Genomic DNA, 13,761 nt, shown 5'->3' with positions numbered 1-13,761 from the left:
TAATACTATGACTTTATTCCCATAATATTTTGACTTCCCTCATTATATTATAACTTTTCCCCAACCTAAATTACTATAAATTATGACTTTGTTTTTTTCTTGCAAAGTAAAATATTTTTGCTTACATAAAATGACAATTAAATTATTTTTCTTCATAATATTACAAGTTTGTTGCCGTAAAATTGTTCTCGTCGATTTTCTTCTTGTAATTTTAACTTTATTCTCATAATATTATTACATTATCCGTAACCTATTTTTTCCCCAAAATTAGAACTTTGTTGTTTTGTATATTTTTCATATTACAACTCAAAAAAATGAATTTTTCGTCCATATTTCAACTTCATGTTACTAAGTTGACAATTAAATAGATTGTCTTCATAATATTTATTGCAGTAAAATTTGCTTTTCTGTAGAATATAACTAATTTCTCTTAATATTTTGACTTTTATTCTCGTAAAATTATAACAATCTAAATTTGCACACAAGAAGACGTTTTCCACGTAATATAATGAAGCTATGCTCTTAAAATGACAACTTCTGTTTCAGATTACTTTTCACAGTTTTCTTCCTAAATGATATATTTAGAACGTGCCATGGACACTAAAACACAGTCATGGCATCCAGGCCGCACCCCTGCTTTACAGGATGGTGTATTAAATAGAAGTATTTGTTATAATATATTTCGTATGTGTACCATTCCCGCCCACTTCGACAGCCCTAAATAGATATTTGACATGCTCGTGGCTAAGATGAGAAAACCGGAAGTCTTCAGCTGCGTCCTCTAGTCACGTGACTCACCGCAGGTTGTTGCAGTCGTGGTTGAGACGCCGCCATTAGTATTCGCCATTGGGATTAATTGACGACACACTCCCTCGTGTTCGAGGTTGGTACATAATCAATCTGTCAACCAAAAATGTCGGGTGTAATTGGATAGCCGAGAACGCTAGCAACGCAGCCCAGCGGTTTAATGGTAGCCTAGCTAGTGCTAGCATTATGCTAGTAGCCACGATACCGAAAAGTTCATCTTTTAAATGTTCCTCATCGTGGTCTGTTGTTTGCCCTGTTAAATTGTCCACAGTATCACTATTTCCTATTGACAGCGTCGGTTATATTTGAGTTTATGTACCAATATGTTAGCTTTGGTAGCGAAGGACTAGCCTAAAGCTACATTTAGCGGGCCTTAGTGTTGATTGACGTCAGCAGCCATCTTTCTTTAAAAATAACGTCGCTCTCAGTGGAAGGAAAGCGACACTCCACACCAGAAGGACATAATATGACTATTTCCATGCCCGACCGGTGAAACGAATGCCGAGTTTTGATTGAAGCGTTTCGGTATAACATTGTTTTCTCTTTACTCTCTGCAGAAAATGTGGGATGGACCAGGGCAAGGACCAAGGGGAAGACCTCCATTTAGGTAATTACTATCACTCTTTTTCGTGTGTTGTAAAGATTTCCAACCAAAGATCTTGACCATTATTCGCTTTCATACACTGGATGGCTAAAGAAGATGTTAGCATCCGGATTAAACAAAATACGCGGGCTGTCACGAGACGAGACGATACACGTGATTAGGTCTACAAGAAGGACATGTGGTTTTTGGTTAAGGTTAGGATCATATTGGGCCCTTTAATAAACGGAATAGACGGAAATAAATGTTGCTACCTTGCTGAAGCTTGTGGGAAAATATGAGCTATAATTTGTGTCTCGATTACTGGGGTTTGTTTCAGCAGTAAATCTGGAACAGATTTGTGGTTATCAACTGTAATCCATCCACCTCACAGGTGTGGCATATAAAAGTTTGGCACACTTCCCCTCCTTCGGTACAGTTGGAAGAAGCGGGCCAGAGCACTGCATGATTCCATGCACATACACGCACGCAATGAGTCATAGAATGACTGTGGCCCGATTTAGTTCATGCCCATGTCGCAAGTAATAAATGATAGCCGCCACCTTCCTCAATAGAAATAATAATAATAAATAACACCTTAAAATAAGGAAGGAAATTCACAATGTAATTGATGCTCCTTTTGTCAGTTAATGATCACCTTCATTACAGGGGTAATCATCACGGTGACATGTTTGGACGAGATCGCCCCATGCCTGAATTCAGGGGTCGAGATGGGATGATGGGTCCCATGGGCCACATGGGTCCGAGACCTTTAGATCTCCCACCCATGGACATGAGGAGGATGGAAGGGCCACCGCTAGGTTGCCGTGACATGGATCCTCGTGATATGCGTGGGAGAGAACCGCACAGAGATTACTACAGACCTGATCACGGGCCAGATTTCAACTTCCGAGGGCACTATGATGGCGAGGTCGGGGACAGTATGATGAATTCACCAGGCTACTTTGGACCTGGCAGGAACTCTGCTGATATGGGAGGCAGAGATATGCAAAATAGCCGATTTATGGGCACGGGAGGCAGGGATGCGTTTCCCGATGATATGCCATGGTCCAATTATCCCAACATGGACGGGAGAAGAGGCTTTCCCATGGACAGAATGGACAACAGGCATGTGCATAGGGACACACGGCCTCCAGTGGGAATTGGAGATAACGGACGTTTTAATATGGACACGCCTCCCCGTGAGAGGAGGATGATGGACTTGGACAGGAGGGGGCCACCACCACCGTTTAATCACAGAGGTGGCTTTGATTCCGATATGGATTTTAGGAAGCACCCTGCAGCTCAGGCTGAATTTGGAGGCAGGGAGCGCTCTCCGTTAAGATTCGGGAATGATGTACCTCCAAAGGACAGGACAAGATCTGACATCCCTGTCGATGCCGGCGAGTTGCAAAGATCAGACCTGACGGGTACAGAGGACCTTCCCGGAATGAGAGCGGGGCCGGAGTCAAGCGGTAGTCCCCTTATGGACTATCGGAGCGGGGAAGAGATGACTCTTGCAGAGGAATGGAAGAATCGACAAAAGGATAAAAACCCTTACCCAGATATTAATAAAAGCACAGAAGGTCCACCGGAGCCCGCCTACCCTTCCGGTTTTAGGAGAGAAGTGAACAGTAGAGATCCACCACCGTTCGCCGAGAGGGACAGACCGCCCTTTGACTTCCCAGGGAAAGATGTCCACTTCTCTCACGGTGGCCCGTTTGCTCCAGTGGGCAGAGACGCCGCCGCACAAGACACGCGACTCCTCGCAAGAACCCCCCTGCCAGGCACTTCCGTAGGAGAAAATAAGGACAAACACTGGCGGCCACAAAGGGACTCACAAAGTCCACACAAAGCAAAGCTTGGTGAACCGTTCCGTCTGGACAAGAACCTGCCCGCTCAGGAGAATGTGAAGCCTAATGATAGTTTTAAAGGACTGGACAAAGGTCTTCCACACAGTGAAGCCCAGAATCGGGGCAAGATGGAAGAACTGGGTGAGTTCCAAAGCAGCAGCATGGTACAGGCCAAGGATCAAGACTATAGAGACATTGATTACAGGACGGGCTCCGGAAGAAACTTTGAGTATAAACAGGAGGATCTCCAAGCAACACAACTGATTAAAGACTCCAAACCAGCCATGCCGCTAGAATTCAGTGAATCTGGCTCCAAGGTAAGTCTTTTCTTTTTTTTTTTTTTTTAGTGTCCAGAATGTGTTGAAGAATGACATGTTTCTTGACTAATTCTTATGACTACTTGCGTGGAAGGATCAGGATTATAGGAACGCCTCCGTGGAGGACAAATTGTCCACAACGATATCCATATTTGGTATTCCAAAGACCGCTACGATGGAGCAGGTAATCAAATGAGCTTTGTCTTTAGGCCTGTCATGATAGTTAACCGCACCATCAACAAAAGAACTTTTCTGCCATGTGAAACCTACCAGTACTCTGAAAAGCGCTATACAGATAATTTTTTTTATTATTATTATTACCTGCCAACACGTCCCATGACAAATATCAGGCAGGAGTAGCACATTACAAAGCTTTAATTTTTCTCGAAAGGGACCTATTATGCTCATTTTTTGGCTCTTTGTATTGAGTTGTGGACTCCTATGAAGCAGCTACACACCATAACCAGCACACAAAGCTTTATAGGTCTTCCAGAATCTGCACCTATTCAGCTGTATTTCTCTGGATTTTGTGATTACCGCAAAAACGGTCTATTTTAATGTATTCCACCCACGGCCCGCCTCCAGACACGTCCACAGCGCTGTGGTTGGTCACACTCCTGTGCACAGAAACACTTCTGGTTTGTGCCGCTAACTTTATAGGACAATTATCGGTCAGCTAACTGTTATCATGACAGGCCTAGTTGTGTGTATGATTGATTGAAAAGCACATTATTTCAATGTATGCTGCTATTGTGTGTTTTTCTCTGCAGATACTCGGTGCCTTTACAGTGCGGGATGGGGTGCCTCAGCAGGGGATGAAGATTAAAAGCGTTGTCCCAGGTAATGACTTGTTTATTTGAGGAACTGTTTGGGGCACTCGATCGCTTACTTGTCCCTCGATATTACGCTCTTTCAAACCTCTGCACTCTTTTTTTTTTTTTTTTTCATTTTATTTATTTTCTGTGTCATGGTTGCTTTTGTTGTCTTTGCCCCGTGTGGTCTCGCTCAGTTACACGAGGGGCAGGGAGGGGGTGGTGCATCCGTAAAGCCATCATTTGCCATGTCTGGGGATGTTGGGCACTTAAAGAATGGCCTGAGAATCTGTGAGGAGAGAGATTGTGTGTGTCCTTCAGAGACAGCTTATGTAGGTCTTGAGAATGAATCCAAATGCCAACAGATGGATCAGGAGATTGCTCTTTCGATAGGAGTGAAAGTTGTGGGAATATCGAGTCCCGTTTATGAAAGGCTGCTTGTTTTCCCAAATGTACAAAGAAAGTACTTTTTCTTACATTTGATGTAAACCTGAATTCCACATACATCACAACTGTGTGGGAATAAAGGGTTTAACACCTTAAAACTCTTGCTGCAAAACACTGATTAGACGTCATCGGAAGATGGACTAGCATAAGAGCATGAATTAAAAATGCCTTTTGTTCCTGAGAAGGTATGTATTTCACGTTGACTAGAGCTCCCTTTTTTTAGAGGAATGTTCATTCATTTCCATGTTTTAACGGACTGCTGTCTTCTGTGTTGTAGCAGATGACCGTGGTTGCTGGAATTGACTAACAAAAACCCATCTGTATTTCAAATGCTGTCCCCAGGTTACAGCTACGATACGGCCTATGTGGAGTTTTTAAACCTCGAGGATGCAGTCCACTTCATGGAGTCCAACAAGGTGGCCTATCCTCGTCACACTACCAAGGCCGCCCCGCCCATCAGGATTACGAGGGGTCGAGAGGGCAATTTTCGTAGATAGAGGAATGGAACGGGGGCGGGAGGGGGTCGCTTTCCCGATTGAATTCAACTGCAGAGATTGAAGAGTCAGTCTTTGCTGTTTTTTTTTTTTTTTAAACCCCATGTTATACCAACCATACACGCTAAATTCCATTGGTAAAAGTAATTTATTCAGTTATATTTTAAAAATATAATGTAAAATCACTCTTTATTGACACAGTTTATAAAAATAGGAATCAAATCTTCCAATGGGATTGTGCTATGGTTTAACAGCACCTTTTACACTGCCTTTAAAAGCCGACACAACACGAGGGAAGAGCTTGCTACTTTATTATTTAGGTTATGTCAGAGTCTAAGGGAAGTCTGGATGGCGCCCATCTATCCTGCAAAGTGTGAACTTTTAAAAGAAAAGTGCACTTTTTAAACAATTTTGCCCATCATCCGCAATCCTTTTTGCGAAACATGAAAACGCGTCTCTCACTTTTCTGTGTTGTAAAGATATAAAAACAGGTGACAAGAGGCAGCTAATGAATGCACGTCATGGGACACACCTATTGGGCCTAGAAAGGTGGCTATTCAAGGTTTTCACATTTCAAAGGAAGGCTACAACTCGTCTCCAAAACGAAAAGGCATCTCCGATATGTAGCGTTACTTTTGGCTAGTGGCCTGAGGCATTGGGAGCCAGAGTGTGCTCAAGCTAGTCGCTAGCCACTGTGTTGTGGTTAGGGGTCACTACTCCAGGAATGTAGTTCTTTGGCGAAACATTTGTAATATCAGTGCTTTTTAAGAGTTATTTTATTTTTTTTCAGAAGGCTTTATAGTTGGAATAGGTGTGCCCCATTATCTGCATTCTTAGCTGTCTTTAATTTTGCTGTTTTTATCTTTTAGAATGCAGAGAAGCGAGGAATCCACGCGTGTTCATGTCTAACAGGATTATGGATGAAGGGAAAAATGTTTCCTTTAAATGTCTCTCCTATCCAGTTGTGGTTGAAAGCAATTATGGCTGTTGGTATTTCATGTCACACCACATGGCGACATGGACGTTACCTGGTTTCCAATCATCTGATAGATTCTGTGTCGCTGGCTAAATGCGGGTTCTCATACTGCGGCTCTGGTGCACCACGTTGGGGAGATGTCTGTGGAAGAGGCCGTTGACGAGGGTGATGGGTTATTACAACAGTTGAGCAACTTGCAAAAAAAACGGGATTGCCACGGAATCGACTGCAAATTCAAGAGCGATTTAAGATTGTCATCCAGTAACCTCGTATGTTGCGGGAAGAGCACATTTTACCTGTACAGTGTGATTTTTTTCTTCGGCCACGTCTCTTTCCTGTGGCGGCTTTACATCAATGGAGGCTGTGTTTGTTCAACTCTGGCCTAAGGCTACTCTTACTACCAATAGTCAAATATTGTCCTAATCAGAAGCGGTTGATACAGGGTCCGCCGCACTGGGTCAGAAGTACCTCAGCTGTGGCTTTCAAAATGGATCTTTGGATACTCCAGCTTGTCATCTTTTGTAACCACTCTTAAAATCTTACACAATTTGGTTTGTGGAGTTCATGGTTCTTATGGTGGTTCCTAATGTTCTTGTTTCTGGTCCAATGTGATGGTTGTCTGGCATCTGAGGTGGATTACCATGCAAGTAATAGACTTGGTCACTTAGGTTTTTTTTGTGTACGGCAATGGTCCCATCCAGCTTGCACCCTTTGCCTCTTTCTGCTTTCTGGTGGGTGATAAAACAAGGCTGGTAACTAGTTTTGGTTTTTGTTTAGTTTTGGTCAGTTGGCTATCATGTTTTAAGACGTAAGGGGAGAAAGCTTTAAGAATGCATTACTTTTTTTCTTCTGCTGCGCTCTGTGCAGTACAAAACAAACAATACTGCTTAGTTGGTAGGTTCACTGTGGTCAACGATCCAAATCCACCTGACGAGAAGAAACGTGTCCTTGATGGTGTAGCCTGTGACTTTTCATATTGGAACTGGATTGTTGTGAAATATGTTTTTTCAGAAGCATATTTTGGCTTTCTAAGTTGTTCTGATGGTATTTCTTTGCCGAGTTCTATAAAATATTAGTCAGCTGAATTTGTATTCAACCTGAGATGATGGAAAGTGAACATTGATTCCAAGAATTTGCTGTTTGTGATGGAAAACCGTCTACATTTTGGGTTAAGGACGGATTGGCAGACGAATGAAGAGCTTGGTGGTTTCACGCAGTGGACACAACGTTGGTATATTAGACCAAGGTGCCTGATTTCATGAAGTACTACTACTATACCGACAACCTCAACTTGCAGTGTTAGTTTGGAGTTCCTACATAGTTGACTCAAAGGGGGAGGGGGCTGTTTCAAGGACGATACTGGCTCTTGGCTCAGCGTTACCACTCTTAAGTATTCCCCAAGGTGCACTTTGTGTGTCACTGGTATTTTAGAAGACATACTTTTTTTTTTAAAAAAGGATAATTCTGAATGAATGCGTGTGCTCTTGTTGCAGGGGTCCCTAAAGGTTGGCACTAGAGCCGTCTCCATGAGCTACACCCATCCAGATGAGCATGATAGAAGTGTTAATGTAAGTCTAGACCGTCTCTCCTGTTAACATTAGAGCCCTCTAGATATGAAATAACACCCCTATAGTCACTTTTATGTTACCCATTATAATGTGCGCAGGACAGGAAGTGACGTAGAATTTCAGAGTTGAGTTTTTAGCTTGTAGTCTGTAGAATAAAGGCAACATAGGAACGTTCTCCTTACATTCTTCCTGTTATTTAGGAACCCCATCCGACCTTACCTCCACACCCTCAGTCCCAATTGTCCAGACCCGAGCAACCCTTAGAAGATTCCAGCCTAAATGGGTCCGCACCAGCATGCCCCGCCGAGCCTTTACCCCCCGCCCAGTGGCAGCGCAACTCCGACCTGACCCCAGAGGCCTGGCAGCAGCAGGTGGACCAGCAGTTTCAGCAGCAAGAGAGTGAGAAGCAAGCAGAACCCTGGGGCAACCATAACGCTCCTCAACATAATGCCCAACAGTCCAAATCCGTCTTTAAGGACAGTAAAAGTAGGTATTCCCGTCCGGTCTTCCGCTTCTTCGTTATCTTAGGAGATCAACTACACTTTCTCTGCTTCTCCCTCCAGCCATGATCATAAAAAATATAAAGCCCACCACCACAGTGGAGACCATCCTCAAAGCTTTGGATCCCTTTGCGTATCTGGATGAGAGGAACGTCCGTCTCATCAAGGCCAAGACGCCCGGAGCAAAGTGCTTCTGCTTTGTTGACATGGACTCCCATGAGGTGCCTCATTCGTTCACATATTTGTGCAGTTGGATGATGTGGTTCTGCCGGCTTTTTGTCGGGACATGGTCCTCGGACCTCACTGGATCAGTTCTCAGCACAGCGTGAAAAGCAGGACAATGGAGTTTCTCTGCTGAGGCTGATCAGTGGTGGAGCTAGAAAGTTTTCATGGGGTTGGGTGGGGTGAGACCATTACTCACATAGGGGTGGCAGGTTGATACCTGAATTGTCTAGATCAGGGGTCTCAAACTCAATTTACCTGGGGCCACTGGAGCTAGCGTCTGGGCGAGGCTGGGCCGCATCAGGTTTTCCAAAAAAAAAAAAAACGCATTTATTATAAACAGAAAAATATACAAACTTTTTCAGTGCTTTGGTTCCGATTTTTCTACAGTAAAAGCTCTGATAAAACATTCCACTGTTCTCAAATATCTTAATTTTTTATTTTTCTACACAAAATAAGATGAAAAATAAAAAACAAATCAAGAATAAAAATCAATCAGTAATAAATAAATATAATAATAATAAAACGGCAAATAATAAAAACATAAGAAACCACATATAGTTGGTGGGTAGACAAATTATTTTTTTCAGATTAAAATGAACAAAGCATTATTAGAGCCCTGTAGACATGACAAAACACGACTATAGTCACATTTATACTCTTTTTTTTATTTATTTGCAACATATTGCGCAACTGCAGGGTCTTGAGACACATGCTAACTCGCAAACTAGAGAGCTAGCGACCTAAATGGTAGCCTTCGAGTTATTTCCTTTAAACTTAAATAGCCAAAAACTTACCACTTCCACACGGATAGGGAGGATAACTATTAACAGTTATTTAACCTTTAACATGAACATTAATGAAACATAATAATTTTTTCTGGGTACATGATACCATACAGCATCGATATCAAACTCCTGCGGGCCGCGTGTTTGAGACCCCTGGTGTAGATGGCAAGTGGGGTAACTCTGCCACTGAGGCTGATGCCCCCTGAGCCAAGCCAGGATGGAAGAATGGCTGATGGATGCTTTGGATAATCGATAATGTCTTTTTTATTTTGTAGCAAGTGACTCGCTTGGTTGATCTTCTCCTGACAAAGCCTGTTCCTCTCTACATCGATGATGTCAGGGTGTACGCCGAGGTTGCCAGACCCCTGAAGAACCAAAAGTAAGTCGTGTTAAATGGAGAGCTTTGAGTGAACGTCACCTGACTCGAATTCACTCTCCATGTTTCAGTTTCAGACGAGAGCCTGACAAACCGAACAGTTCATCCCCGGGATACCCACCCCCGGCTGCCATGATGGAGGTTGGTTTTTTTTATTATTTATGGAAGATGGATTCATAAAACTGGAAAGTTTAGATGATTTCTCTCTGGCTTCTCAGCAGCAGCAGCACTTGTACCGCCCGCCGCCTTTTCTGCAGCCGCCTCCCGGAATGCCAGGTGGGACCGCCGCACTCGCTCGACAATTCTTTTGAGTATTTCTGATCATTGTCTAATTAACCTGTCTGGGTCACCAGCCGGCAGCAGTCATCCGCCCTTGCCTCCAGACCCCAGTCAGGTAGGGTTGTCGGAGCAAAGCAACGCATCCCAAGTTCAAACTGGACTCTTTTCTTAGCTCAACGTTTCTCCTAACGCTTCATAGGGACTGGGCTACGACACAAGCCAAACCCTGGACCCGTCCTACCACGCGGCTGGAGCTCACGTGCCCGCAGACCCCACAGCCGGCCTCGACCAATCACAGAGCTTTCCTTATGGCAAGAACACCTTTTAGCTTTGCATCATCCAGCCACTCACAAGCTTTCCTGTGGGGAAGTCCGAGCCGTGAACGATTCATTTGGTTCCCGAGTACTCGTCTCTGTTAACTTGATTTAAGGGGGCGGTTACACTTCCACGGACAAAGCGGGTGCTTTACTCGCCCCTGCTCATGCTAACATTTGCTAATGGTATTTAGCCCAGTGGGACTAACCCACTCATAAACAGGAGTCGGCAATAGGAATGCATTTTCCTATCACTGCGTTCCCGGTCTGGTGTGCCATTTTACTCACGGAGCGACCTCACCTCTTGTCCTGTCAGATGCCGACACCCCCGACATGTCAAGCTACCTGTACGACGCCACATCAGGCTTCTATTACGACCCTGAGACGACCCTGTACTTCGATCCTGGCTCCAGAGTGAGTACCGCGCCGCAATGTGTGGCATGACTCAGCACTTTCACCGGCTTAGTCATCTGGTCTTCCTCCAGTACTTCTACAACGCTCAAAACCAAGAGTACCTCTACTGGGACGCAGCGGCCAAGACGTACGTCCCGGTGCCCGGCGGGAACCCTGCGGAGAACCAGCCTGTGGCCATGACCGCTGAGGACCAGGCCATTCTCTCCAACCCCGCCGCAGACGCTCCTCTCGACATGAAGAAACCATCGGCACCTCCTTTTCCCACCACGGCTCCTCCGCCGGCACCCGTATCTGCCACCGGCGCCAACCAAGAACCCGTCCCGAGTTCCACTCCGTCCTCCGAGAAGAAAGACGACGAGGAGTCGGCGAGAAAAGACAAAGACAACAAGGAAGAGAAGCCCAAAAGTCTTGCTGCGGTGAAGGTGGCGTGTCCGCCATAAAAGGCGCCAACGCTTGCGGAGAAGAGAAGCCGAACTGACGTCTTCTTTCTGCAGATCATGAAAGACATGGAACGCTGGGCAAAGATCCAGAACCGCCAAAAGGAAGGCGCACGCGCTCCGTCTCCTTTGATGAAAAGCGGAGCCGATGATGATCGGAGGCAGTCCAAGTCCGCAGACGCCGGCTTTGCCATTTTTGAGAGGAAGGTCAGTGTGCGAACGGCTCATTTTTTTGCAGGAACTCTGCCATGATTCCACAACCGTGGTACGACCCATCCTGTGGTGCTCGGGTATATTAGACGTAAACGTGGGAATAATTAGGGCTGCACAATCATAACCACGCCCATTTAAGTCAATTATGATTTTTTAAAAAAAGTTGTTCCACATCCACAGAACTCCGCTGGTGAGGATCTCTTCAAGAAGCCTCTTGCACCAGCGAAAAAAGAGTCAAAGGTAAGAACTTCAACCAAGCTACTTTTTAATGAAGCACACATCTGCATCTTCTTCACCGCCTCCTCAGCGGCCAATGGGCTCCTTGGGCATGCTGGCGTCGGACTACGCTGCCGGCAGCGACGAAGAAGTGGAGGAGGACAAGGAGGAGGTGGCCAAGAGCGGGCAGGCCAAGCAGTGCGAGGACAAGGAGGACAAGCTGACCGACTGGAAGAAGATGGCCTGCTTGCTGTGCAGGAGACAGTTCCCCAACAAGGACGCCCTCGTACGCCACCAGCAGCTCTCCGACCTTCACAAGGTACTCGCTTTCGTTCACCGCCCGGAATGTTCTCTCATGCTCCTTTTTGTCTCGCCCAGCAAAATATGGAGATCCACCTGAAGATCAAGAGGTCAAAGAAGGAGCTGGAGGCGCTAGAGAACCAGGAAAAGGAAGTAAGTCCAATAAAAAATAAAAAAAACACGTAAGTGTCTGTAGCGTTCCTAAAAGTCCGACATTTTCCACGCAGATGACGAGCAGAGAAAGTGTGAGGTCACCTGAACAGAAGAAGAGGAAACACCATCACCACCAACAACCATCACAGCACCAGAACAGCTGGGCCGGAGCATCCAGGTACAAATGCTAACCTCTGACCCCTAACACCACATGGCGTGTTTCCCAACGAGTTTGATGCCGAGTGTTTTGTCCTCAGGGAGGCGAGTAAAGTCGGCGAGAGGCCGGGTTTGGGATCAGAACCTCCGCCTGTGAGTGCCTTGCTGTCATTTCACCTTTTGTGTTCACGTTCACATGACGAGATGTTCTTCACGCCATGCTTGGTCTCCCGCAGCCGCAGCAGCAACGGCGGCGGCAGAAGGAGCACGCGGCCTGGGACCACGCCACCTACAAGCAGGCCGTACGCAAAGCCATGTTTGCACGCTTCAAGGAGCTGGAGTGACATGACGAGATATCGTAGGAAGTATTCCAAAGGAATACTTCGTCTCCTTCAATAAACTCTTTCATTTCTCTTACGTGGGAAAATGTGTCCGAGCTCGCTGGCCACCGTCAAAAGTTGCTTGTTTGTCATTTTAATTTTGTCATTTTTTTCTGTGAATTTAGGATCTATGGCACATTTTTACATAAAAGTTAAAAGCAAAACTTTTTTTTGTTGCTTGTTTATGTCCAACTTGCATTACACGCATTTGTCCACAAGAGGGCAGCACGATCCAAAGATGGATAACCTTCCATTGAAGGACTTGAACACGCTGGACCACTTTGGAATCACGGATACCCTGACGCTGTCTGACCAGCTTTACCTCCTTTTCACTTGCAAACACTTAAGTGGAAGTACAAACATTAAAAGTATAACTTTTATTTGAAAGTACGATTTTATTCTTGTAAATCTAACTTTATTTCATACGTTTTTTTCTCTATTTTTTTGCATAAATATATTACTTTTCCTCATAAATTTAAGTTTAGAACTTCTCATAAATCTAGTAATTGTTTGACATAAATTTATTAATTCTGCTTAATAAATTTGACTTTTTAGATCTATGACTATTTTTGTAAATGTACTTTTTTCTAATTAATGCGTTTTTTCTCATGAATTAACCATTTTTTTCACAATGTATTTTTTTCTCAAATGTTCGATTTTATTGTTGTAAATGTACAACTTTTTCCTCATACATTTATAATTTTTCTCTCAAGTGTACTAATTTTTCTACATTAATGTACTGTATTAATGTAATAGTTGATGTATTATGTATGTATTGATGTATGCATCAACTTCGTGGCGGACGCATGCTAACACTTGTCGCTGAACATTTGACATTAGCTACTCCTGCAGCCATACAAGAAACCCACCTTCACACGTGATGAAGATGATGAAGATGATTGGCATTGGCTTGCGCGATGCTTCGTGGGAGCTGTGAAAAGTAAAGTGAGAGTTTGCAGCATCGAGCTTCCGGGTCCCGACAGTGGGCGCCCCTCCTCTCAGGTCCTGTCTCACAGAGGGGCCTCACGTGGACTACATCTGGACCCCATCGAGCCAGCATTAAAGGAGTGTGTGTGTGTGTGTGTGTGTGTGTGTGTGTGTGTGAAAGAGCTTTGCAGGAATCGTAGGAGGAAATGAAGGCAGCCAAGGTGTGACACCT

The 13,761-nt window shown here is 44.7% G+C and overlaps 1 protein-coding gene across 1 annotated transcript; it reads left to right on the top strand.

Annotated features, from left to right (window-relative positions):
- The first annotated feature begins 765 nt into the window (after positions 1-765).
- On the top strand, positions 766-12,881 carry LOC131129702 (RNA-binding protein 5). Its single transcript, XM_058073492.1, has 23 exons — positions 766-883; positions 1,365-1,414; positions 2,057-3,557; positions 3,652-3,741; positions 4,328-4,397; positions 5,159-5,232; positions 7,780-7,854; positions 8,055-8,340; positions 8,418-8,575; positions 9,640-9,743; positions 9,812-9,881; positions 9,959-10,016; positions 10,094-10,134; positions 10,219-10,330; positions 10,650-10,747; positions 10,819-11,169; positions 11,242-11,391; positions 11,578-11,637; positions 11,705-11,932; positions 11,992-12,066; positions 12,141-12,244; positions 12,324-12,375; positions 12,459-12,881. The coding sequence occupies exons 2-23, from the start codon at positions 1,368-1,370 to the stop codon at positions 12,564-12,566; spliced, it is 3,912 nt and encodes a 1,303-aa protein (XP_057929475.1). The 5' UTR covers positions 766-883; positions 1,365-1,367; the 3' UTR covers positions 12,567-12,881.
- The last annotated feature ends 880 nt before the right edge of the window (positions 12,882-13,761 follow it).

This window comes from Doryrhamphus excisus, chromosome 1 (genome assembly GCF_030265055.1).
Source record: "Doryrhamphus excisus isolate RoL2022-K1 chromosome 1, RoL_Dexc_1.0, whole genome shotgun sequence".
NCBI classification, from domain to species: domain Eukaryota; kingdom Metazoa; phylum Chordata; class Actinopteri; order Syngnathiformes; family Syngnathidae; genus Doryrhamphus; species Doryrhamphus excisus.
This window is presented reverse-complemented; position numbering and strand designations above follow the sequence as displayed.